Source organism: Zonotrichia leucophrys, chromosome 4 (genome assembly GCF_028769735.1).
Source record: "Zonotrichia leucophrys gambelii isolate GWCS_2022_RI chromosome 4, RI_Zleu_2.0, whole genome shotgun sequence".
NCBI classification, from domain to species: Eukaryota; Metazoa; Chordata; class Aves; order Passeriformes; family Passerellidae; genus Zonotrichia; species Zonotrichia leucophrys.
The window spans coordinates 44,540,582-44,566,147 of record NC_088173.1 but is presented as its reverse complement, the minus strand read 5'-3'; the positions used below and the strand labels follow the sequence as shown (position 1 = coordinate 44,566,147).

Genomic DNA, 25,566 nt, shown 5'->3' with positions numbered 1-25,566 from the left:
GCCAGGGCTCTTTGTCCGTGCCACTTTCCTGACGCAGCGGAGCACCCCCCGGGGATGTGGATGATGGAGCTCTCGTGTCCCCACACCAGCCATGAGTGCACGCAGGGCTCCTCAGTGCCACCATAGGGGTTTGTCCCCAGGGGTGCCCATGCTGCAGGCAGCACCTACTGCCTCCCCAGAAGCTGCAGCCTGGCTTTGACATACAGAAGCAGTTTTGTACAATGGCCAGTGACTTGCTGCTGCAGGAACAGACTAGTTCTGCAGTTGGACCCGCATCAGAAGCTGAACTCAGGTTTCCTTCCTAGGAGTGCAAGAGAAGCATGGTACCTGCCATAAACTGTGAATGAGGGCCATCACTATTCCCAGATGGTGGCATCTGCCTGGAACCCAGTGGGATTTGTTCTATCCCTATCCATAGTGCAGATCACCAGTTGGCCAGGGACATACTCCTGTTGGAAAGGGACCCTGAGCTGAGGACTCCCAGCTAGGTATCGCCATCGCTGATGAAGGAGGGGAGTGGATGCACCACTGTCACTGTGACAGCCCTGGGAATGAGGCTGTGTGACAGGGACATTTTGGGCTGCAGTACTGGTGTTCAAGACACACATCCAAGTTACCCAGCCTCATACCCATATGACTGGTGCAGGGACAAAGCAAAGCCCTCATTACAGGGGTGTGCGTCTAAAGCTAGTGATGCACAGAAAGAGAAATTAGTGGTTTTGCCCTTATTAAAATTGCTTGATGTGTGGTCAGGCCATGGGAAGTGCATTACCAAGGAACAGAAGACATGATAAAGTTATCACTGCTCACGTATTGGAAATTCACATCAACTTTACGTAAAACAAGGCTGTAATCCCACCGCAGTGTCCCTAAGAGCACCCTTTCATTTTTCAGAGGGCACTCTACAGCAGCTTTCCAAGTTATCCTTGCCATTCCTCCCTCCTTTCATGTGCATCTGAGCTGGAATAACAAGATTCAGCCCTAAGCATCATGCAGCCCCTCAGCCCCTCCCCAAGTGCTGCATTCTTCCACTGACCGCAGAAAATTTGGCAGCAAACCTTTTGTCACCAACAAGCTCAGTTCAGTTGCTTTATTTCATTTCATTTCATTTCATTTCATTTCATTTCATTTCATTTCATTTCACTTTGCAAGATACAAAAAAAAAGCCTGGGATGGAGCCAGGGAGGCAGCCTGTGCATGACAAGCTGCATGGCATCCCTTCTGGCATGTGGTGGCTCCAGGGAGCCTTGGAATGCACCTTCCTGAGTGGCTGGGGCTGACAGGGACAGCACCAGGGCTGTGCTCACTGGCTGTAGTAGTAATCCTGGCCATACACGTCGTACCCGTGCCCTTTGTAGTAGCCGTACTCATCCTCATAGGCGCGGTAGCTGTCCCCACGTGCGTACTCATCCTGTTCCTCGTACCCACCCTCAGTGGTGCCCTCGTCCCCCCGGCCGTGGTCCCTGGCTGTCACATCATACTCCCACAGCTCCCCAGCTGTGGTGGCATCTGTGGTGACATCTGTGGGTCCCACATCATCCATAGTGGTCGCCTGTATCAGACCCTCTTCGTTGGTGGTGCTTGCAATGGTGGTAGCTTCAGCTTCTTCCTCCTCCTCTTCTTCCTCTTCTTCTTCCTCCTCCTCTTCCTCCTCTTCCTCAGCTTCACCAGTGCCCTCCTCAGCCCCCACAGTGCCATTGCCATGAGGTCCAATACTCTCTGTGGTATTGGTGCTTGTGCCGTTGACACCATTCTCATTCTCATCTACTTCTTCTTCCTCCTCTTCCTCCTCATTCTCATCACTGTCTTCATTTTCAGAGTCTTCCCCCTTGCTGGCAGTTCTCTGCCTGATCCTTTGGCAGTCCTTGCCCTGGCAGAGGGAAGACAGCACAGCATAACTTGGATGTCAGGAGCTTGCAGCTCCATGTGGAAAGGGGAAGGTATGGGCGCAGCTGAGCATTCCCCCACACTTTTCATGGCAGGACTGTCTTTTTGGGGTACCCTTTCCAACCCCAAGTTAATGTCCAGAGCTTTGTCCAGTTATAGGTACTTCCACAGCAACTCCCCAAGCAGAAACAGAGTGCAGGGTATCCCATGGGTACAAGCAAACATGCAATGAACAGCCCCTCCCCGTGGGTGCTCCCTCTATCTCCCCAAACCGCACCTGCTGGGGGGATGGGATGTCTCCTCCCAGTGTAGCTTGGCAGTCCTCAGGGGCTGCTCCAGCTGGGTGTCCAGCTGCCTTGGTTCCAGCATAAAATGGCCCCTGCAAGGACAGGGACAGGACAGGGCAGGGGGTCAGCAGCTGGAGTGGAGCGCAGGCCTCTCCACAGCGAGAGGGATACAGTGCATCCACACAGAGCATTTGGGCATCGCTCCAAGTTCCCTGCTTTCTCACGGATCTTGTTCCAGGCTGAAATGTAGAGGCTGCAGCAGGGCAGATGGAGCTGTGCAATTACGTGGTGGTGGCTGGAGTCAGATGTTCCCATTCTGGCTCCAAGTTTTGCTTTGCAAAGCATCTAAAGGTTTTTCTTCTGAAGTTACCTCCCCAGTTTCCAGAAAACAAAGAAAGCCACAGGCACAATACACGCGAACACACTGCATGCCATGTGTGGATAGTCAGTGAGAGTGTGATGGCTCAAAGCCAGGCGTGAGCCCAAACCCCACCAGCAATCAGCCATCAGCAACACTTGGCCCCAGAGATCAGCAGCAGAGCGGGGCTCTCAGTGGGGTGCATGGCTAAAAAAGGGTAAGGAATAACCCAAATGCAAACAGAGCCTGAAGCAGACACTGAGGAACTGGTGGGGCAATTCACCCAGGGCCCAGCCTGGGAGGTGGAGCTGGTTGGCACCAGCACATGAGCCCAGCCATGGCAGGGAGACCTGAGGTCAGTGTCATCGCTGCCCTGGGCAATCCCTGCTGCTCACACGTCAAGTCCAAGGACAGCTACCCTGGCATTTTGGGCCACCTCAGACCTTGAAATACAGGTGCAGGTGCTGGCAGAGAAAATCCAGGCTGCTCTCCTCTCCAGCAGGAGAGCCATCAAATTGCACAGTGCAGCCAGGTGTGCCAGTGGAAGTGATGCTCCCTATACAGCAGCCAATATAAAGCTTTTTGCAAACCGATATGCTTTATAATGCTTTTTACATAACTGACCTTGGGGCCTATCAGCATGATTCATCTTGCTGACCACCCTGCCAGTGAAGGCACATCCTTGCATGAGAGCAGCCAATGCTCTTATGCCCTCAAAATGAAAAGGGCAGACCTAAAGAGCAGCTACATTCGTGCATACCAGTTAATTTCTTTCTGAGAAATGAAATTCCACATTTTGCTGCCCATCCTACTGCTCAAATTTATCCTTAGAGATTGCAGTGGTAGGGGAGAGAAACGGCTAAAATGGGGAAAATTGCAGGGAGGTGCCAGAGCTGGCACAGGGGCTACCCCATGCTATATCCCAATCCCTGACAGGCCTCCAAAGCAGGGTTTAAAACCAGACTCCCTGCTTTCATTAAATAACTTTTTAAAAAGAAAAAAATAAAAGACTTGATTAAGCGTGACACACAGGATTCTAAGCATACCAGATCCTTATTTCAAAGCACCTATGTGCCTGAGACCACTGGACTATTTTTGAGCATTTGCAGCCCGATAAGGCACAAAAGATCTTTGTAATCCCTTACATTTAATTTTGGACCTGGGTTGCTCTCACAGCTCTAGAAGTGCCCAAGCTCACACTGATCCAGCAGACAGGAGCAGCTTTACCATCTGGTTTTTGTATCTGACTGATACAAATTTGACTTTCCCAATATAGCATCAGTTTGTGTCTCTCCACAAACACACATGCAGAGCATAACTGGGTTTTCCATAGGGGTATTCTCAGTGTTACAGGGGTAACAGATCCTAAAAGATGAAGATTAGAGGAGTTCCTAACAGCACCTTCTTCCTTGTGTGAACCTCCCTGGTTCTGTTCTTTGGCCCATCCTGCTCCTTTCTGATCCACTAGAAATGGAAACCCAGAGAATTTGTCTCAGGGTTGTTTGGTGCAACCCCTGCCCAGGAAGAAAAAGGAAAGCAAAAGGAAAATATCGACAAAAAAAGTAAAATAAGGTCCAGAGTAGAAAATCCAGTTGTATCCAGAGTGCAAGCCTGTGGGAAGTCAGTGACCACAAATGCTGATGAGAAGAGACTACAAAACCAAAGAAAGTTCCCAAATTCCTGTATTTGTTTTGCAGGCTGCTGGTTTGCCATACTCACCCCCTCTTCCTCCTCCTCCGAGCCATCCCCCTCCTCCTCAGATGAGTCACTACCCTAAGAGGAAAAACCAAGTTGGAGGCGGGTGGGTGGGTTCCCAGTGGTGTCACAAGAACAATGTTCTGTGCCCAGGCCCACAGGCCAAGCCAACAGGGCACAGACCTGCCCCCATCTCATTTGGGCCAAAATCTCTGCATTTGGAGGGCAGCAAAGCAGCAGCAACCCCTCAGAGCCACCCACCTGGTACCGTCGCTGCGGGGGATACACGTAGATGTATCTGTACAGGTAATGCCGGTGCCGGCTCTTGAAAACCTACCAGGAGAAGGAGGGGGAAATCCCATCAGTCTGGGGCCTTGGGTACAGGAGCTACCAAAATGTGCTCTTCCTCAAGATCAGCCCTGTGTGGTACTAGGCACAGGGGAGACCCTACCGCATTCTCTTCTGAGTCATCCAGCTTGGGTTGCCGCAGCCAGCTCTTGACCTGGGGGAAAGGGTGAGTTGGTACGTGCCCCACACCAGCCCTGGCAAGGCCAGGGGCCCCCCTCAGCTGGCACTCACCGAGAAGGTGCACGCCATTCCCACCAGGCAGACAAACACCAGGACACTCCTCATGGCTGCTGTCTCTAGGAACACTGAAACACATTGAGGGCTTGCATTTCAGCTAGAAAGCACCAGCACCACTCCAAACCATCCACGTGTCGGTGTCCACGTGGGTGACTGGGGAGAAGAAAGGATGACTTCCAGCCTTCCTTGGTGAGGTCATCCAATCCCTCCATAGAGCCAATTCTTTCTTTTTCTTCTTTTTTTTTTTAAAGATCTGCCTCAACTTCCATTAATACATTTTGTTTTTTCTAGAAGCCACAATATACCAGAAAAGCAAGTTTCCCCATGTAGTGAACTCAAAGCTTTCCTGGAGAACGATGACTTATTCCTGTTTGCCCATTGCCCTTAAGGGAGGGGAGAAAGCCAAGCCCCACTGGAGATGCAACAGGAGCAGCTGGGAGCACTGCCCACTGTGGCCACCCTTCCACAGCTCCAAGACCTGCTTGGGTTTTGCCCAGGAAGCAGTTGCTCCTGGGAATTACACCACAGACAGTGTAACCTCACTGAGGAAAAACAAACAAGCAAAGAAATAATGGAAGTAATTGGCTTCACAGGCTGCCGCTGGTAAAAACAGCAGTGGGAAGGCACCAATGCAAAGAGCCCCCCACAGGCACTGCTGGAGGGGACTTAGCTCTAGGCAGGTCTGAGCTGCACACCCAAAGCACCAAAACACAGCCTGCCCTCGTGCATCAAGGAGAAAGGAGCACACCCAATCGTTTCCAGCATCAGCCCAGCCTTCCCCCAGGGAACAATGCTCCCAGTCAGGCTTTCTCCTACCCTTCCTCTGCCTAAACCCAGTATCAGCTGTGCTTGTAGGGAATTGTTATTACATTTATCTGTGCTTGAAGTTTCCCTAGTTTTGCTTAATTCAGGCTATAAAACAAGCGTCCACAAGTTTCTCTGAACTTGCAGCAAGGCTCTGGATGCTCATCCCCTCCACCCAAGCGCTTCATGAAGCCACAGATCCAGAAAAAGACTAAAAGCAGCACCCCAATCCTGCCAGCAAACTGACCCTCCCATCTCCCTGCAAAAAGCAGACATCAATGCACAACCGAACTGAGAAAAGCAGCAGCGAGCTTACCCTGCCCCAGCACTGAGAGCTAACCATGGAGTCAGCCGGCACAGATTTCCTCCCGCTGCTGCCCTGCTGGGATATAAGGTCTGGCTTTGCCCCCCCTAAGCCAGTCACCGCCCTGCCCAGAGTGACGCCAGCTCTCCAGCATGCACCAAAACCCCTCCAAAACTTCAACGCTGGCAGATTTGGTGCACAAACATAGCACCCCACGCCGCTGCCAAACCCAGAGAGGCTTGCCCTGCGCCACTTAATTGAGGGTCTGGCCTCAGATGTGCGGCTGGGAGGCCGAGGGTATAATAACACTCTGGGTTTTAATTAAAATAAATATTGGGAAATATGTTGCTGGGGGCTGTCCACCTCCCTTTTTGAGAAATCCTGTCACTGTTTTTTCAAGTAGACAAAAAGACCGACCTCAAAGGCCCAGCCGCACAGCCACTTGTGCAGAGCCGTTAGACCAAAAAAAAGCTAAATCCAAAAAAAAATCCCTCTCCAGGATGCCTGCAGAGGCCTTGGTAAGGGAAGAGAAAGAAAAGGGGACTCAGATACAGGTGTCACTCAGTGCCCCTTTGAGAGTCATTTCCACCACAGTGTTGCTACAAAGTGCAGGTCAGCTTTGTTTCTAATGCCCTGCAAACTACGCAGACCCACACAGGGGTCAGCCCAGTCCCCTGCTCTCAAAAATCAGGCATTGCTCAGCTGAAATCTGTGTATGTCCCCAGCAAAGCAAACTTCCTGGGAGTGGGGGCGAAATGGAAAAACCCCACCCACATGTGCCCTCAAATCACACTGGGGATCTTGGTGACAGGATACAGCAAGTGGATGCCACCCCCTGCACCCACCTCCACAGGGATGTCTTCTCTCCTTTACCTATATTTATCATTTCCTGCTTGGATTTTATCCATCCAGCTCTCCAGTGCACCTCTGCTCCCTCTTTCCCAGATTTTTCTTGTCCTTCTCAGCAAAGGCCCCTAAGCTCCTGCACATCTGGGCTGCAGCAGTTCAGGGAATGACTATTCACCAAATGCAACTTTGCTTTCCACAGTGGCAAGGAGAGCTGCAACTCCCACTTGATGCTTTCAGACTGACAGCCCGAGGAGAAGGAAGAGAGGTGCTGAAAAATAAACGCCTTCAGGCAGATCTGTAATGGTCAGCTTAGCCAGTGGTAAAACTATGGTTATTTAGGACAGAAAAATCCACTTTGCCATGAAATGCCTGAGTGTTTCTTCTCAAAACTAGGGGCAAAACCAGCCTCAGCTACATGCAGGGGAGCCCATCACTGACAGGTTCATGGTGGGGAGTTGATAATTGCTGATGGAGCACTACACACATTAATTGTTTCTGAGGAGGGAGAGGTCCCCCATAGCCCCCCAGTGGTCCAACAGCCCTGGCAGCAGACCATGCCACATGCCCACCATGCAACCCCCTGGGGCTGCCGGGCACAGCTGCCCCATGGGCTTCAAAGCCCCTTTTGTGACTGTGAAGAGTCCTAATTATAAGGGAGGCCTGTAGCTGGCTGTGGCTTTCAGCTGACGCCTCATGCCAGGAAAAGCCACGCAAAAAAAACCAACCCAAAAAAAACCCAAACAAACAAAACAAAACAAAAAAAAACAACAAAGCAAAACAAAACAAAAACCCACAAAAACACCTCAGCCATGCAGTTCTTTGGTGCCAACGCAGCAGCCTCTGACAAAGATAGAGATCAGCATTTGTGAGGATGAGGATTCCCATGTACCCCCAGCTCCATGGGGCTGGAGCAGCTGGAGGGGCTGCCCTGCTAGGCATTCAGGGCAGAGATAGATAGCCCTGCCTTCCATTGTGCCCTGCTGTCCTAAGCTGCCTGGCCTAGGAAAGCAGTGAGCAAAGTGCCTGGCTTTGAGCTTAAAATTTCAGCAGGGCTTGGGAACAGAGAGTCCTGGTGGGAGGTGATTTTTAATGTAATTAAAGGGCTTCTACTCCAGGCTGCTTAAAAAAAAATATGGAAAACTGACTATAAAAACACACGTTTCACCCAAGATCCCTAAAAAACACCAGGATAATTAACGTGTGCTGAAGTGCCTTGTGCAGCCAGCACCTATGTTTAGCTCCTGGAGCGGGTGCTGCCCAGGCAAGCTACCAGCAGCAGCAACCTCAATGGCACTATGGTGGAAAACCAACCAGGAACTCAGCCAGCATATCCTAATGTTTCCATTTGAAATTTATTTTCTATTACTACTTTAAAATCATCACATGGCAGGCATGGAGCACTGGTCTCAATGCTTTCGCAAGAACTCCGTGTCTCCAAGGTGGCAGGGCTCAGAGTGGTCATCCTTTTGTCTGAAACGGATCTGTTACTAAAAGTGAATACAGGCTTTGAAAGCTTTATGAAATGATATCATCTTGCTGGAAACAAAACATAGAACAGCTTATCTGCCTCCAAAGGATGGGGTTTTAACCAAAGCGGTCCAGTGGAAGGCGGGGTTTGCACCAGCCGCTGGCTGCAGCTTTGTGCTGCAGCTTGCACCCAGCAAGGGCACCCTGTACAGTTTGGGTGTACTTACTTGCCTGAGCCCCTGAGGATCTCAGGGTCAGAGTGTCCCTGTCTGGCTCAGGCTGACATGGCTCCTAAGTCCAAATTTAGTTATTATTTTTGCAGAGCGGTAAATGAGAAGAGCAGAGTGCTCCTGCCCTACCCGGCACTGCAGGGCTGAGGCCCCACCATCCTATTTCCATGCCCTGAAGCTATTCTGAAAGGAAACCTCAGAGACAAAAATAAGTAAAGAAAACAAAACCAGAAGGACACTTTGAGCATGGTGGGAAGAGACAAAGGTGCTGCTGCAGCAGAGAAAGGGGCACCCCTGTGTTGCCCTGATTTTTTAATATTTTCTAAGCCTTCTGATTTCTACATTCTTGTAGCAAACTTGCTCACACACTTTCTGTAAATAACTTATTGTTTTGCATTCTTTTATGGAAGAAGAGAAATTTGATAGATTGTTAGTTTGTCCAGTGTCATTGGGGGGGTGGCACTTTTACCCTCCAATCCACTGTCACTTTTAGAAAATGATAAATGCTAAAGTCAGAAAATAAACTTCCCTTTTGTTCACCTTGAAAGCAGCGGTGTGTGCGTTCATGTTGTTTCATGTCCTATAGCGACACCCCTGCCATGCAGCTCAGCGGCCAGGGCACCCCCAAAACCTGCATAGGAGGCACCTGAGAGCTTGCCTTGGCTTCCAGCTCTCCTCACATACTGTCAGGGACAGGAGTGCGTGTACCACGATCACCAGCTGGGGAGAGAAGTGGTGAGAAAGAAGAGGGAGCAACAGAATAAGAATAAAGAATGCCCCTCTTTCTCCTTACCTCTCAGAGCACAAACACAAATGCAAACCAGCATCAGCTGCACACATAACTCATTATTCTTTTGCCAACATCCAATTTTAGAATAAAAGTTTGAGGGGAGAATATCTAAAATGCACCTTGTATCAGCCTCCATTATCAGTACACAATCTTTATATATTGGCCCCTCTGCAACTGAACATTTCACATGATTTTCCTTTTTCTCTAAGCAGAAACCAGAAAAAGGAAGTTAATTCTATTTCCTGGAAAAATTCAGGCCAGGAGTAGCTCTGTAATGTGAGCACTTTGAAGTTCCCTGAGCTCTGGGAACCAACCCCAGCAAATCACTGAGGCTAGGTTGCAGCATTATCGCAAATCCCAGACTTGCCACCAGCCAGGCCCTCACGTGTTTGAGCAATATCTGTATATTGGATCTCCTCTCTTTGTTTGTTTTTCTTTTTTTCAGGAACAACAAACTCCTCATCAGCCAGAGCAAGACCAGCCAGGTCTGGTCCCCCCAGCTGTCTCTGCCTCCATCCATGTGAGAGCTCTCAAACACATTCTCAGGAGAAAAAGACAAATAACCCTCCCAAAAACTCTTATTTTCAGAAGGCAAGCAGGAAGGTAGCCTCTGTTCATTGCAGAAGTAACAACCAACCCCCTGCACATTCAGCTCAGGAACTGAGCTCTCTAACAAAGTTAAATCGGCATCCCTGGACCTCCAGGCATCTGAAAGGCATGGAAGCATGCTGCTTCTGTGCTGTGCTGGTGATGGCTCCTACCTCCCTGTCACTGCATATGCTGCTCTAACTTGGTAAAACCCCTGAGTATGGCATTAAAAAGGACCCACTTGCAGCAGAGGCAGTGTGATGTGTGTATCAGCAGGAACTGCTGCTCTTGAACTGGTTATTTGTTATTGTGTACACACATAAATTGCAGAACAGTGATGTATATATCCACACATCACAGAATCACAGAATGCTTTGGATTGGAAGGGACCCTAAATCTCATCTAGTCCCAGTCCCCTGCCATGGCAGGGACACCTCCCACCAGACCAGGTTGCTTAAAGCCCCATCCAAACTGGCCTAAATACATAGAGAAGTACGTGTCTTCTGCAAAAAGTACCTTGACACTCAGGCACTCATTTCCCATTTTTAAAAGGTGTCTTCACAAAGTTTTTACACTGTCATAAAACCAATTTTTTGCTCTGCAGGTGAAGCAACATCAGGTCTAGGACAGAAAGGGCAGATGTTGCCTTGGCCCCCCAGGTGCAGTTTCAGCCCCTGTGTTCAGTAACCTGATGCCTTCTGCTAAAATACAATAGCTCTTTGCAGCTTTGCATTTCAGGAAACAGGAAAAAACTGAACTGCAAACCACTTGCTCACTCTGAAGGTTTCCATCATGAAATTGAGGAGTGCAGTATGAGAGGATTTAAGGTTTCCATCATGAGCTGGGGGAATGCAGTACAGGTGGATGCTAACACTTACACTTTACTTGTACCATCCTGTGGTGCCTGACTTCTTTGGGCAGTGCTGGGGGAACCATAAAACTCCCAGGACATGGCTAAGCCAGGGATGGGAAAGTTATTTGCCATCAAAGTGCATGGCAGTAAAGAGAGCTGGAAGAAAAATTTCCTTTGAGCATTCAAAAGGTTTGTAACATTTTGGGGTTTCACTGAGGTCACAGGCTGTTTTCCCACGTCTGGGATATTTCTTTTGTTCAGATTGATGGCCTCAGTGATTCCGTCAGAGGATTTTCCTCCCCACTGAAAAGGGCAGAGAAACGCAATCAAACTCTCCTGGCCGCACTGTGTGCTTGGAGAGGAGTGGTTCCCACAACAGAATTACATCCCAGGGTCATGGACCAGACAACCCCATCAGACCTGAAGGGAGCCTACAAGGAAGAGGAAGAGAAGTTTCTTACAAAGGCATGTAGCAACAAGACAAGAGGAGGATGACTTCAAACTGAGAGAGAGAAGGTTTAGATTCAATACTAGGAAGAAATTCTCTGCTGTGAGGGTGGGGAGGCACTGGAACAGGTTGCTCAGAGAAGCAGTAGGTGCCCTGTCCCTGGAAGTGTTCAAGACCAGGTTGGATGGGGCTCTGAGAAACCTGGATTAGTGTCCCTGCCCATGGCAGGGGGGTTGAATTGAGATGGTGTTTAAGGTCCCTTCCAACCAAGATCATTCTGTGATTCTATCAATGTTTCTTTCACAAATATTCCCATTTTGGTAAACACAAACACAGGCCAAGAAAAAGCCTGCAGCCAGCTGTGGAACTCAGATCACCATGCAAAGCCCAGGAAATTTGTCTGCACTGTCAAAAAAGCCACTGCTGGATGGAGAGGTGGCCTGCAAGTGCATGGGTCTCTCTGTTTCTCCCACCAAATCCACGAAAATAATGAGGTTGAATAAGTACAGCTTGTATGCCGTGGCTGCCCCAAGTTCAGCTGCCACAGCCAGGCTCAGCACGGCTGCCTCCCACCACTTCAGCCACCAGCTACTTATTTAAAATAGAATTAAACCACCCAAAAAACCAACACAAGAAACCTTTATTTTAAGGTTATGCAAACTCATGTTTTCAAAAACCCAAATGGATCCAAAAATACCTGCTTTAACCCCCAATGCTGATTTCTGGGTAAATTGCTGCATTCAGTTCTGGAGGCCACCCCCACTGCACAAAGAACGTCATGTGGGTGGATAATAAAAGCATACATTGACGTGGGCATTTTTTATCCCTGCCTAACCCATCAGAAAAACTGAATCTGACAACTTCATCACGTAATCATCCTGAAACTGGAGGCAGGAACATCTCCAGCGATGGCACAGCCTGTGGCTGACCTTCCCAGCTGCTTGTCCTGGCAGCCCAGCAGCAAAGAGCAGGAGTTTCCCCCTCTAATGCTCACAGTGCACACACAGCACAAAAACCGAATACATAAACTCCTAAAAATCCCTTTAAATCCTCTCAAAGAGCATCTTTTGGTCACACTCCCTCTGCCCATCAAAAACCTCACCCTGTGAAATCCTGCCCTTCCAGATGTCAAGCAGGGTGGTCCTGCTTACACACAGATGAACAGCATTTGATAGGGACAGTCCAATAACACCAGTGTCCCCCAAAATCTTGCAGATGTCCTTGGCAGGTTCTGGGCAAATCCCTGCATAAGCCCAACACGAGCTGCTCCCTCCCTGAGGCCAAGTGGGAGGTTTTCCCAGAGAAGGGCAGTGCCCAGGAGGCATGGTCCGTGGGAAGCTGTCCTGGCAGGACCAGCCAGCAGCAGTCTGCTCTGGCACCGGCTCCCTGCCTTTTGGGGAGCAGCCAGCCAGCGGGAGGCAAGTTTTGGGCGCTGCTGGCCAGGACACGGCTGTAGTGGCAGCATGTCCCCAGGAACACACAGCCGGACGCCCTCGGCCCTGTTGGCAAGGCACTCGTGCCTCCCGCCCACACTAAACCCAAATCAATCCAGTTTTTCTCTCCATGCATGAAGTGAGGAGGACAGGGACACGCAGTCCCCTGCCCCGCTGTGCCAGGCTGCTGTGCACCCCAGCACCACTCCCAGAAGGATGAAGATGGACACAGGGTCATGCACAAATTTGCAAGAAGCGGTTTCACCCCTCTCCTGACATGTTTCCACTGTGCTTCTCGCAGGCTGGGCTCACTGCAGAGCTGCACGCCTTTTCCTGGAGGGATCCCAAAAAACCTGCTTCATCCCCACCGCCACCAGCTGTCGCTATGTGACCATCGCCTCCGATGGCCCCGGGGTGCGACCCAGCCCTGCGACACAGGCGGCACCAGAACGTGGCCCTGCCGGCACAGCAGCACCGCTTGCTGGCCGCGGGAGGGCTCCCAGCCCTGCCTGCCCCACCGCAGCAAACACTCATTGCTACAACTCTAAACTGCAGCGACAGGGATGTGACCCACACCGAACACAAGATAGCCACGCTTGCTGTCTTTCACCCCAGTGGTGGAGCTGCACTCCGGAATTTTGGTGCTCATGACCCTGACAGGCATCACTGCCATCACAGTATCCCCAGCAATTCACACAACTGATGTGAGAGGTCCAAAAAATAAGGGCCAGGTCACGGCTGAGGTATTCACAGTGAAGTGGGGACTAGTGGGATGAAGGGTCAGGAAAGAGGCTCCTTCCCAAGACAGCAGCATGGAGAAGCCACAAGTTTCAGAGCTGATCTCATACAGAAGCAGAAAAAGGTTTTCACAGGGTGAATATTAAAACACAATTTCCATAAAAACTACTAGTTGTTCAGCTCCCAGCCTTCAAGCAGTGGAAACAGGCTACAAATTAAGTGTGGTTGTGCTATAAGTAGCAGAAAAAGGTTTCAGTTTTTTACTGGTTCTTGAATTTGGTACTGCAATGCTCAGCCCTGAGACCTGACAGCTGAAGGGAATGTAACCACTCACCCTGGCCCCTTGGGGACTGTCCCCTGCAGAGCCACAACTCCATGCTGTAAAACTGCACAGTGACACAACAGCCCAAGCTTCACCTTCAGCATGAAAACCCACATTGTACTGCTTGTCTTGCACATGTGAACAAGGAAGAAGGGTCTAGGTGGCATTTAAAACAATGTGATTTTAAATAACATGTTGTTTATTTGCTGATAGGAGGGAAAAATCAACCAAATGTCACAGAGAGTAAAACAGGCTTTACTCATGGTAACACCTTTACCTTGCTCACCTGCATCTCTGCTGCAGGGAACTGGTACCAGGCGCCACCATGGGCACACAAAGCCAGTGGACCAGAAGAGTCCTCATGCCCTGGGACACCTTGCCAGCACCTCAGGAAGAGCAGCACAACCCTTGCACCTCAGGAAGAGCAGCACAACCCTTGCTCACATTGCAGGAGGTGATGGCCTTAATACAGCAAAGCCTCAGGCCCAGCTCACTGGGGTCCTCAGCCAGATTTTCCACTGCACTGCAAGTCCACCAAGGGGCAGGGGTGGCCTTTGGGGCACCTGGAAATAGAGGGAGTGGGAACACCCTCAGCTTTTGCTTTCCCCCTCCTCCCGGCATGCTGTGGCTCTCCACACAAATATCCTGCCCTTTGCTTCCTGCTCCTTCTGGTCCAGCCCCAAACTGCAGACCCTGGCACACCCAGGAGAGAAAAACAGCAACACCTCAAACCACACTATAGTGGAGTTTGGTGGTTTTAATAATGATTAAAGAAATCAACAGGGTATATTTCAGCTTTGAAATACAAGTGCAAAAAGGATACAGTATAATGTTTTCTGTACATTTCTTACAAAATATTAAAAATATTACATACATCCCATCCTGAAGTGGTACTTCATACCCTGCTGTGCCCATGCACCCCATGTGCATACCAGCTGTAACTTTTCCTTTTTATGTGCTGGACATAGAGTTAATGGAAAGCGCCAGCTGGAGTCTGGGTAGGTGAACACAAGGAGTGAACACAGGGACCTGCCCAGCATGACCAGAAGTGCCAAGCCACCACTGTGCCCCTGGGGCAAGTGGGCAGGATCACCCTGCTGGCCCTCACAGCTCTCAGCTGCTCTCCAGTTTGATACAGAAAATACCCTTTCTTGCTGTGGTTCGGTGTTCTCCCTGTGCCTGGCAAGCCTTTCATTCATTCCCTGTGTAGCATGCCCAGGCCTAGCTCTGGCAAACCTGGTTCCATTTTAACCACAGCATTAACCACTCCATTTTAACCACTTCTTGAGAAGAAGTCAACCAGGCTATATGGCAAATAAATTAACCCCTCCTCCCCCCACACCCCTGATGCCACTGAGGTCCCGGGGCACAGGTCAGTACCCATCCTGGCAGTCATTGTCATCGTAGTCAGCAGCAGGTCTGCGCCGGAGGGCGCCCAGCTGCTGCTTGTGGGCCCCGCTTTCCAGGCTCTGCAGGGAGCTGTCGTCCCCATGGCTGCTGGACCCTTGAGTGGCATCCTCCTGGGAGTGGCTCTCCACGTCATCCTCATCTTCCTGGGACTCGCTGTTGTCGCTCTCTGTGGACCTGCTGTCCTCACCTGTGTTGTCCTCTGGGCTGCTGTCATCCTCTGGCACCTCTGGGCTCTCAGCTGATGTGCTTGGCACAGAGTCATTCTCATCCTCCTCCGACTCCTCCACAGTTTCCTCTGTGGAATGGCTCTGGTCATCATCATCTTCTCTGGACTTGCTCAGTTCAGTCTCTTCTTCCCTGGACTCACTGTCAGGTGTGGACAGCACACTCCTGTCCTCAGCAGAATCCCAGTCCTCCTGACCTTCCCAGGTTTGGCCGTTGCTGTGCTCATTCAAGGTTCTCACCACCTCTGGGGTCTCCCCCGGCTCTTCATCTGACTGCTCAGCAGTGGTCTCCCTGGACTCACTGTCCTCATCTTCCCTGGAGGGGCTGTCCTCCCCATCCCCATCCCCATCCTCCCTGGAGTGGCTGGAGCTTTTTTCCTCTGACTGGCTGTCAACAGGCTCTTCTGACTGACTGTTGTTCTCCACAGATGGGCTGTCTTCTCCAGAGTCACCATCCTCCACCTCGGGGGACCTGCTGTCACCCTCCTCCCAGCGGTGGGAGCCAGCCCCCTGGGCACTCTCCCCACTGTTCCCCAGAGCACGGGGGCCAGTGTAGCGCATCCTGTAGCTGCTGCCTGGGCCGTCAAAGACAGAGGGATCATCTCCCTGCATGGCTTCGTCCTGGAAGTCATAGCTCTCCTCCTGGCTGCTGCTGCTGGCCCCTCTGTGCCTGTAGGTGTGCCCATAGTTCCTGTAGCGTCGGTAGTCTGCCCCAGTGCTCTCACTGCTGCTGCTGCTGCTGCTGTGCCCCACTCCAGCCCCGACATCCCCACGGCCAGCATCGTGCTCGTGTTCCCCTGCCCCATCAGCACCAGCCCCATAGGTAGGGCCTTCACCCCTCTCTTCTTGCCCATTGGCATCGAAGGTGTCGTCCCCACTGTCATCCTCCTCGTCCAGGAACCCGCCACCATGGGAGGAAAACGCGTTGGCTCTGGCGCCGTAGTGGTCTCCATTGTCAGCGTCATCAGTGTCACGGGCATCCACCTCCTATGGAGGTGACAAACAGATGAATGCAAAGCCAAGCACAGCCTTGACCAATGCCAGCTTTGGGGCCAAGGGAGCTTTCCTGGCAGAACAAAACATTCCTCTCCATTCACTTACTCACCAGGAAACCAAGGTCATTCCCATTGTGGGGACTCGTGTCGTCGTGGTCCACCTGGTTCATGTGCTGAGCCTGCCCAACTCGGCCTCCCACATCTTGGCCACTGAACTCATCCAGCTCCTCATACACGGCATTCCCACCTGCCAGGTCCCTGGCAAGTGCATTTTCCCCTGTCTCTGGATTGGCAGGATGATGTCTGCCATCCCCACCATCTAGGCGGTTGCCCAGCTTGCCAATGTAATCTTCATTTGCGGTATCCTGAAGGCAAAACATGACATGGTGCTTTTGGTTTATTAAATATCAACCACAGTACTTTTACTGCTGCTGCTGCAGGACCTTTCTCCCAAGCCATGCAAGAGCTCAAGTCTTTTCTATTACTTGCACCTCAGCCCTTTAGTTATTTCTGCAGATACAAAATAAAATGGTAGCCACCAGCAAAAGAGCAGCCCAGAAAAGCCCAAGCTGGGCTATTTCAGGGCCAGCACAGCAAAAGGTGTCAGGTGAACTGGGAACTTTTACAGGGAGACAAGTCAAAACAGGGTGAAACCAACCCAGCTTGAAAGGACTGAGCAGACAGACAAGCTCAAAGACCCATAGAAGCAGCAGATCCCTCCTAGGTTCCTCGTCCAAGGAGGCCTGCCCAGAGCTGGCTCCCCATCCCAGACTTGCTCCCTTAGGGGCTGCTCCCTGTGGGACAGCAGCGCCTGTGGCTTACCTCCTGCAGGGCGCTGGAGTGGGAGGGTTCATGGCCAGGCACCTAAACACATCCAGGAGACATTTGGTCAGTGATCAGTGTGCCTTGGCCGGGCAAAACCAAGGGGTTTGGGGTAGGAGTGTCAGTCCAGGGGATACTTACAGGGTGAGCACAGGCCACAGCCCATAGGAGCAGCACCAGGAATGCAGCCCTCATGTCAGCCCTGTGGTCCCTGTGGCTGCAACAAGGAATGAAATATTTGCAGGCTAGAGCAAAGCCTTTGCATGTGACTCTGGCTGGAATTTGGTCCCACAAAGCCCTCCCAAATCACAGTGCTCAGCCTGGCGTGTCATCAAACAAGCCAGGGATTTGTCCTTGTGCCACCTCCTGGCACCTCCTGCGCAGAAATCTCCCTTTAGTTTGGGATTTGAAATACCCAGCCATGTACTGGCAGGATTTTTGTCTGAGCATGATTAAGGAGCAGGAGAGCTCTCCATGATTAAGGAGCAGGAGAGCTCTCCTGCGTTTCCTGTTCCCATAGTAATGTCACCACTCGGCTTAGCTCAGTAGTTGTTACAGGAGCCTGCACCTCAGATGGGCAGCACTGTGAGACCATGGGCTGCAGAGCTGCACCTCCCCCTGGAGTGGTCCCCACAGCCTCATAAAATCTCCTACTGTTCCAAAGTGGAGCATCCCAATGAGATAATGCCACAGACAGCTGCATCCCCAGAGCCCTCTGGGTGGGCACCCCAGCAGCACTGCTGCCTGGCAGGCAGATAAAGCAGTGGGGGCTTTCCTCCAGCTCTGCTCTCATTTTCCAAGCATTTTCTTTAAGCCCAGCCCAGCACCTCTTCCCTATGGGATACACTAACCACACTGAACATCACCCTGCACCCAAAACATGCTAGAAAGAGCACACTTCTGACTTCTTCCCTGACAAAGCAACACCTACATCCCAGATGATAATCCTCCTGCTTTCAACTAAAACTTGTGAGGAAGTCTTCAAACCCTTTTTTCAAACATTGCCATTTTCCCTCCAGGCAATGCCAGATCAACTCAAAGAAACCAAGACCTTTACCTCAAGGTGTGATGCACGCGTCCGTCTCCTATGGTGCTGGGGAAGGGATGAGCTGGCTGTCTGTGTTGGAATGCTCCAGGCTGTGTGTCCCAGGGTGCCAGGGCAGGCATTTAACTGCTGGTCAGTGCCAGCCCCGGGCCGGGGCAGCCAATGGCACCACCGGGCAGCGCTGCTGCGCCTGGAGGTGTCACCAGGAACTGGCCTCCCACACTTCCTCTGGCCTCTGCCATGACGCCGGCCCTAAAAAAGCTCCTTGTGGTTGCAGGATGATGGGATGGGAGGGCAGTTAATGACAGACTGTGCTGGCCCTGTGTTTTGACTGCTAAATTTATCCCATTCACACACTTCCCTCCATGACACACGCAAACAACTACAGCGTCACCCACGCCAAGCATTGGACCCCATCCCAGGGATGATGTCCTCCTAACCTGTGCAACCTAACTTTGGGGGCAGAGTTTGCCCTGTGCCATGGGCCAGAGTGCTGAAACACACGGGGACCATTTCCCTGCCAGGTCTCAGCCCTGTTCTGTACCTTGGGGCAGGAGCACAAAACCACGCTAGAAAGAGAGTACTCATCTTATTTTCATGCCCACACGGGTGCTTGTACCAGGGAGAAGGGAAATACTCAATGGAAGAGTATAGGGAACATCTCACACTCTGCACTGAGTGTAGCATTCCAGTGCTCCTTCCAGCTGCTGGACAGGGAGGGGATGCTACCTCTGCTCTGGAAAACTCACACCACAATATGTGCCAAGGGGACATGGACAGGGTTGCAGCTTTGCTGACATTCACAGAAGATGCTGGCACTGTGAAATAAATGACTGAAAGAAACTTGGGCAGGGTCAGGATTAAGCCAGGGCTCATTACCAGCCCACAGTCCATGTGTGTTTGTCCTGCAAGGACTACAAGGTGCTGAATGTGATGAGTATAATTTTTCTTCTTCCTCCTGCGCCCCATGCAGGGAGGTGCCAGCGCCACTGTGGCCCCCCTGCTTTCCCCACAGCCCCTTGGCCTCAAGATGGTCACCATCAAGCCACTCATTCCTGTGCCCATACCTTCAGCAGATGTTTTCCCTCTTCTTCCCCACCTGACCCCTGCTGCAGATACCATGGGATGTATTTTCCTTTTGACCTGTGTCAAAATTATACCCCTGTCCCCAGCCAGTTATGAGTTCATGTTACCAATCTTTTTTAAGCGCCTCCAACAATTACCATGTTTTGTCTTTTTTTTTTTTTTTTTTTTTTTAATGCCAAACCTGCATTTAACTTAGCCCCCAAAGATCTGGTGGTGCCTCACATCCAGGTGCTGCAGTTTAAGAAAGAGATGAACACCAAGCTCTGCATGCCCGGCTCTTATACAACACGTCACCCATTGCCCCACCAGCCACTACCCCAAGGTCACTTCCCTGCTTTGCAAAGGCCCTGAAACACCAGCACACCCAACAATGCTCACTGGCAGCACACTGACCTGACCCACACCCCTGTAATCTCCAATAGCCCTGGGTCCGTCAATGAGGTGTGCCCCCAAATCCCTTCCAGAGATCATCCTACAGCATTAGCCAGATTGTCCAAGCAGATCTGCCTGTGTTTTTCAAGGAAAGGAAACCCCAGCCCACATATTGCAACCTTACAATTAACTTTATAAAGAAAAAATAATATTAAGGATTATTGTTGTTACATCAAAGGTGAGAAATGGATTGAGGAGGGGAACAGCAGCTGTCTGTTGGGTGTTTTAAATGACACTGGGCATTTCCACAAGTCCTATTCTACCAAGATGCTCAGTTCCTGGAAGGAAGATGGGGGAAGCCTGGCCAGGCTAAAGTTGGCACCCTCAGATTACCAAGGAGTATGTGGCCAAGTCAGAAACCAGAAAACTGGCAGACTGGTAAGAAGATGCAGGAATATCACTCCTCTGTTTGACAGTCTGGACTGTGTAGGGTTCATGAGAACAGAGGAAAGAAATGAGTGCAGACAGCAGGAGGAATAAGAGACACCAAAGCCAAAGGACTAGCTGGCACTACAGCCAGCCAGCTGGCGGAGGAAGAACAGAACAGCTGCTCTCCCCCACTGATCAGCTCAGCATCAAAACCTCAAGAACTAAATAGTGTTGAAAAAAAACTCTGTTTCCTCTTTTTTTCCAGTCCAGGGTATTTTAATAATATTAATGTTGCTGGTGCACTTCTTTCCTGAGTAAACTTAAGGATTTTGACAGCAGCATCAAAAGGAAAAGGATCAATGAATGAGGGGAGTAGGGAAGACTAGGATGAGAGCAGGACCCAAGGCACATGTCCTCAGCACTCAACCAAACACTCAGCAACACCTCCTACCTTATGATCAGATCCAAATCCAAATCCCTTTCCCCCACACTTTCTGGTGACAGGTGTTATAACACAGTTTCATTTTGTTACCTGAGTAAACATTGTCTGCCATTCACAGCATTAACATGACACAGAGCCCAGTAGCTAATGATGACATTTTGGGTGTTTGAAGAGCAACACTGATATTCCAACTCCTTCTGAGAGCAAGCCCCATAGCTGCAAATGCTGTGATTTGGAACTACCAGCATGTTTGTCACAACACAGAGCCATGCACAGGCTGGATTTCTTCTAAGCCTCTAAAATTTGCTACTTCTCCTTGCTGGAAAAGAGCATCTCACAGGAGCCAGAGTCCAGGGGCCCTGAAATACAGACACACACAAGGCCCCTTCTAATGCTAGACCTCTGCATAAAACCAACAGCCCTCTCCCCTGGCGTCCTGTCAGCACAGGGGAAGGATCATTAACCCTATTCCATGTCCACCATGGAGTTTCCTCTACAGCCAGAGAAAAAAGGCACTTTAAAGACACCAGTCATTTGCTCTATTTCAGGCACCTATTTCAGACATCACAGATTGTTTAAAGTCTCTGTGATGCTGTCGAAGGGAGCAGCCAACCTTATCCTACTCACAAGATGCACCATGCCCTTTCCCCAAACCTGTGCAAGGCAAGCTCCCCAAATCCCTCACTTCCCACCTCCTGTGCCAGCCTCACACTCTATATATGTCTATTTATAGCATTTTTCTACCTCCTGCTCTGAGCAATGACCTCCAGCAAAAGCAGCGTATCGCCCCAATGGTCTGTTGGGACAAAGTCTCACAGGTGCTGCACCTGCTCTGTGCCACTTTTGCCAAAGCAAAACACATGGAGCAATAACTGCTATCCACATCATGCCCACTGCAACTGGAGCTCATGGCTGGACAAGTGCTTTGTGCCATCCCTCCCAGATGTGTGTGACTGGATTGTCAGTTTCTATAAATCTTGGCTGAATTCACTAATTTGAGGCTGTGACTTCATCGGGTGTGGATAAGGATGTCTCATTTCTGCCTGGCCACTTTCAGATCCAGCACACCTTCCTGCACACAGGCACTGCTGCATCTTGCTGCCCTCAGTCAAAACAAGGGCAGGGACAGATGCTCAGCTCTGCCTCACAGCAGGGACCTGTTCTGACAATGCTGGCACAGCCACCAGGTAGCTCCAGTAACACTGGGCTGTCAATAGCTCAGCACTGACAGCAGTAATCATAGAGACACTGGAGGGCAATTACAGCTCCTAACATCTCACTCAGAGTACAATATCTTTTACAATCACTTCCTGCTCACAATTCAACCCCTTGGGAGGTCGGAGCAGTAAGTGTTTGTCAATCACAAGCTGGAAGTGGAACAATAATGCAGCCTTAATATGAAAAGCTTTCTGCAGCTTTCACCCTGTGCTTGCTCCCATCCAACTGGAATTGCAAAGATCTGGAAAGCAGCATAGTGTCAGTGCTCTCAGGAAGGAAAATACAGCAGCGATCAGGGGCCAGCCTTGCCCCTGATCACATCAGGGTGACATAGGGGCAGTTGTGCTGTTTGTGCAGGTCAGGTGTGTGTCTGTCTCCTGAGTGACAGCACCCTGATTTCTTGTTGGAGGGGAAAAAAACATCAGAAGGAAACAAGTGGTGGAAATGATTGCACGATTGTAGGCACTGCAGGAGTGCAAACAGGTAATGTGGAAGCACAAGGTGCCCAGAGGAAGCAAAGAAGCCAGGACAGGGGGGCAGCTTGAGGGATGAAGATGTCTGTATGGAGAGCCAGACCCTCTTGGAGAGCAGTCAGGAGTCCTCTGATTCCTGTACTGTCATTATGGCTCACTCGGGCTAAATTTTTTGCTGCTCGGTGTAGCTGGACAGGAAGCGCTACCACAGTCCCCTGGGAGCCTGGAAAAACTGACACCATCAGTGCAGCTCTGAGCAACAGATCATCAGCAATTTGGCTCATACCTCCAAAGGACATTTGAATCCTCAAAATCCTAATAACTTTAAAAAAATAATATAAGGAACCAAAAAAATACCAAAACTGAAACCCTTCACTACCAAAACTCAAGCAATGCCAAACAACTCACAAAGCCAGAGAAGTCTCAACTAATACAACCTCAGAAAATAAAAGCATAACACATCACACATCTGGTGACTTTCATTTGGTTCACAATCTTTTTATTAACTATTATTATGTGGGTGCTGTACCCACATCTTCCACAATATTCCATATTGCACAAAGGTCTATGCAACAAAAATCCCGTAGAAGTTACTCTATACAGGAATCTACATGCTTATGATAAACTTCTTTTCAGCAAGTATTAAATCCGAGGAGATGTTTCTTGGTTTTCCGTGGTTCCTAAAAAGGTCATTAAATACTGGGGGAGGGGCAGGCCAAGCTTAAGCAGTATAAGTGTGTTCTGAATATCAGAGCAACAAAGAAAAATCTGGAATTGCTTACTGGATGTTGTTTTCCTGAAAACAGTATGTAGGATTGTTGGTGACAAACCTGTATCAGCATTCAGCCAGCAGCCAAAACGCTGGTGTGCATTTCCCAGGAAGGCTGGGCACAGCTGACTCCAGCACCTTAAAATACAGCAAGGGAACATCACCATGGCAACTGACAGCAGCCACCCCTGATCCGGAGGCAGGGATCTGCATTTCTGCTCCACTTTCATGGGGACTGCAGTAGGAATTGAAGCTGATTGCTTTTAAGACCTACATTTATGAGATCTTCACCTTATTCCCTCAGTAGTCAATTCATCCAATTTAGATACCAGTCACAAAGGCTGGATCCAGCCTTCACTCTTCCATGATGACTTTAACACTCTTCATTGTTTGATTTACAGATAAATAAAACTTCCCAACCATTCCCCCAGCCCCCCCCCCCACGTTGTTCTTTGTCATTTCATACCAATCACCTTCAATGAGCAGCTGTAAATGACAGATGAATTCTTACACAACTCATTCACACTCTGTTAAACTTCCAGTAGAATTCAATGGTATACCTCAAAGCAGCTGCATATCTGTGATTGCACATGACAGTCAATACCTTTTGACTCAGTCTAGTTTCTCTTCACTATTCCTGCTGGAATACTCTCTCATTACTGGTGGTTTTTTTCTGAACACCGAATGCACAAAAGATTATTGCACAAGAGATTAGGAGCAGAAATCTTTTTAAAAAAGCTTATAAGAAATGAATACTGGGTAAGCATTGACTCTTGTGCACAGAATTTGATTTTGCATAACCAGTCACAAACAAAAAGGGGTGAAAATATGTTTGATATGCAAGCTGGGAAGACTGATGCAAACAAATGAGAGCAAGGTGCTGAATGAGGAAGCACGGTTGAGAACATGTGCTGCCTCTTCCCTACCTGCATGGTCCCACAGCAGGAGCAGGAACACAAAGCTCCCCTCCAACTTTTTTTAGTAACTTCAGGGCTTCAGTTATTGACAAAACCTTTCCTGAGGGTTTCTAGTATTTCTGACTCCTGACATATCTGCAAATTCCAGCACTGTCTGCTCCAGTCACGTACGTAACTGTGCTGTGGGGGCAGCCCTGCTCTGCCCAGATGTAATTACATGGTACACTTTGTGGCTTTCTACGAGGAAGTTGCATCACCACCTCTGTCTTCCACCAGGCTCCTCCCCAGAACCAACCCACATGGGAATGCAAAGCCATGAAAGGACTTCCTCTGTCTGCCCAACCACGCAGGATGGCTGGAAGTGTCAGCCCAGCTTATGTGCCAGGGCATCCTTTTACCTTCAGCAGGGTCTTGGCACTCCTTATTGAAGAAATCAGGCCAGAATCACAAAAGCTGATCCATCGCACACACAGTCCTCTCAGCACTGTGGGATTAAGCACTTCACTACCCAGCCCACGCTCAAATCTTGCCCATGCCCACAGCCATCATCTCTTCACATGACTAATGTGCTCCAGCAGGTAAGCTCAAATCTTTCCGTTCCCTCCAACTGAAAAATAAATAGAATAAAGGGAGGTTTCAGTTTGATTCACTTCCCCCTTTTTTTTTTCATTTCAATGAAACCAAAACCCAAAACAAAGCCATGTGAGCTAGCCGAGCATTAGTGCACTCAGAGGCATCATCAAACCCCACTCAGGTTGTGATATTTTCCAGAAAAGCCACTTCCCATTAACAAACCCAGCCCTTATTGTGCTGTACCAGGACAGCCCCACCGCCAACAAGGGGCTAATAGTCATGATTCCATCACAGTGGTGCAGCACAGGGAAATGCTCCATGATGGAGGTGTGGGATGCAGCACAGGGGGGCTGACATGTGGGAGCAAGAGTTGGGCATGGGCTAGGCACTGCAGACTCCAGAGTGATGCACAGCTCACTGGAACTTGGCCTGAAACTTCTGCCTTTAGGGGATAACAAAGAAACTAGAAAATATATAGTATTATGGAGAATTTTAAATGTAGAAATATTCCAAGTTATTATCCTTTCTTTCCTTTTCTGTAATGATTAGGTTCTGAAATGAAGTGGCCATGGAGGTCTTGCTCTACACAATGTGGGGCGCTGCTGACAAGCTGTTCTTTAATGGCTGTGGACCTCAGGAGATGAATTTCTGGGGCAAAGCAGGCAACAGCCAGAGATCTCTACAAGGTGACACTTCCACACAAGTGCTTGGCTTGCTCCCACTTTGGGTCCTGCTTCCTTCTGAGCACAGGGAGACAGGCACCCATGCCCACACATGGGGAGAAGGTACAGCATACTTGTCCTTCCCACTACCTCATCCCATAGCAAAACTATAATTTGATTCCTCTCTCCTCAGCTATTTTTGGATTTCTCAGCACTGAAATTAGCATAATACATATAGACAGGAAGTTGTTGCTACAGCGCTAGAGAAGGGTGCTTGGAAATGAAAACCAGTCTTTGATCACCCATCTCATTGCCCCTCTGCTCCCCTCTCCCCAGTACAAATCCAATGCCCTGAGTGACCCCAAACAGGCATTAGAACTGCAGTGAAAGCCACCAGCCACTCCACCATGGATATTTATCTCCCCTCAGTGTCCTATTCCCTTCTTGTTTAGTAAATTTTGTTTTGATATAAACACCTCTTCAAATACCTT

The 25,566-nt window shown here is 49.8% G+C and overlaps 3 protein-coding genes across 3 annotated transcripts in view; all 3 read right to left on the bottom strand.

Annotated features, from left to right (window-relative positions):
- LOC135447432 (ovocleidin-116-like) overlaps window positions 1-24,282 on the bottom strand; it is a 30,405-nt gene extending 6,123 nt beyond the window's left edge. The window contains exon 1 of the mRNA XM_064712370.1: window positions 24,239-24,282. The gene's annotated coding sequence lies outside the window, so the exon portion shown is untranslated. The remainder of the gene's footprint in view (window positions 1-24,238) is intronic.
- Window positions 1,076-6,014, bottom strand: IBSP (integrin binding sialoprotein). The gene is made up of 7 exons (XM_064712369.1): window positions 5,933-6,014; window positions 4,807-4,880; window positions 4,679-4,729; window positions 4,489-4,560; window positions 4,252-4,305; window positions 2,165-2,266; window positions 1,076-1,870 (listed from the first exon to the last, which is right to left on the bottom strand). The coding sequence occupies exons 2-7, from the start codon at window positions 4,858-4,860 to the stop codon at window positions 1,304-1,306; spliced, it is 900 nt and encodes a 299-aa protein (XP_064568439.1). The 5' UTR covers window positions 4,861-4,880; window positions 5,933-6,014; the 3' UTR covers window positions 1,076-1,303.
- LOC135447429 (dentin matrix acidic phosphoprotein 1-like) lies at window positions 14,419-18,575 on the bottom strand. Its single transcript, XM_064712368.1, has 5 exons — window positions 18,147-18,575; window positions 17,231-17,306; window positions 17,090-17,131; window positions 16,378-16,632; window positions 14,419-16,259 (listed from the first exon to the last, which is right to left on the bottom strand). The coding sequence occupies exons 1-5, from the start codon at window positions 18,254-18,256 to the stop codon at window positions 15,012-15,014; spliced, it is 1,731 nt and encodes a 576-aa protein (XP_064568438.1). The 5' UTR covers window positions 18,257-18,575; the 3' UTR covers window positions 14,419-15,011.
- Window positions 24,283-25,566: the final 1,284 nt, after the last annotated feature.

What these genes read in the sequence shown, in the direction of transcription:
- LOC135447429 (XM_064712368.1), bottom strand. Translation starts at nt 18,256, where the DNA reads ATGCCTGCCCTGGCACCCTGGGACACACAGCCTGGAGCATTCCAACAC. An exon ending in CGCGTGCATCACACCTTGAG is followed by an intron (nt 17,307 to 18,146) that starts GTAAAGGTCTTG and finishes TCCTTGTTGCAG; the next exon opens with CCACAGGGACCACAGGGCTG. An exon ending in CTGTGGCCTGTGCTCACCCT is followed by an intron (nt 17,132 to 17,230) that starts GTAAGTATCCCC and finishes GGATGTGTTTAG; the next exon opens with GTGCCTGGCCATGAACCCTC.
- IBSP (XM_064712369.1), bottom strand. Translation starts at nt 4,860, where the DNA reads ATGAGGAGTGTCCTGGTGTTTGTCTGCCTGGTGGGAATGGCGTGCACC. An exon ending in GAATGGCGTGCACCTTCTCG is followed by an intron (nt 4,730 to 4,806) that starts GTGAGTGCCAGC and finishes CCTTTCCCCCAG; the next exon opens with GTCAAGAGCTGGCTGCGGCA. An exon ending in ACATCCCATCCCCCCAGCAG is followed by an intron (nt 1,871 to 2,164) that starts GTGCGGTTTGGG and finishes TCCCTCTGCCAG; the next exon opens with GGCAAGGACTGCCAAAGGAT.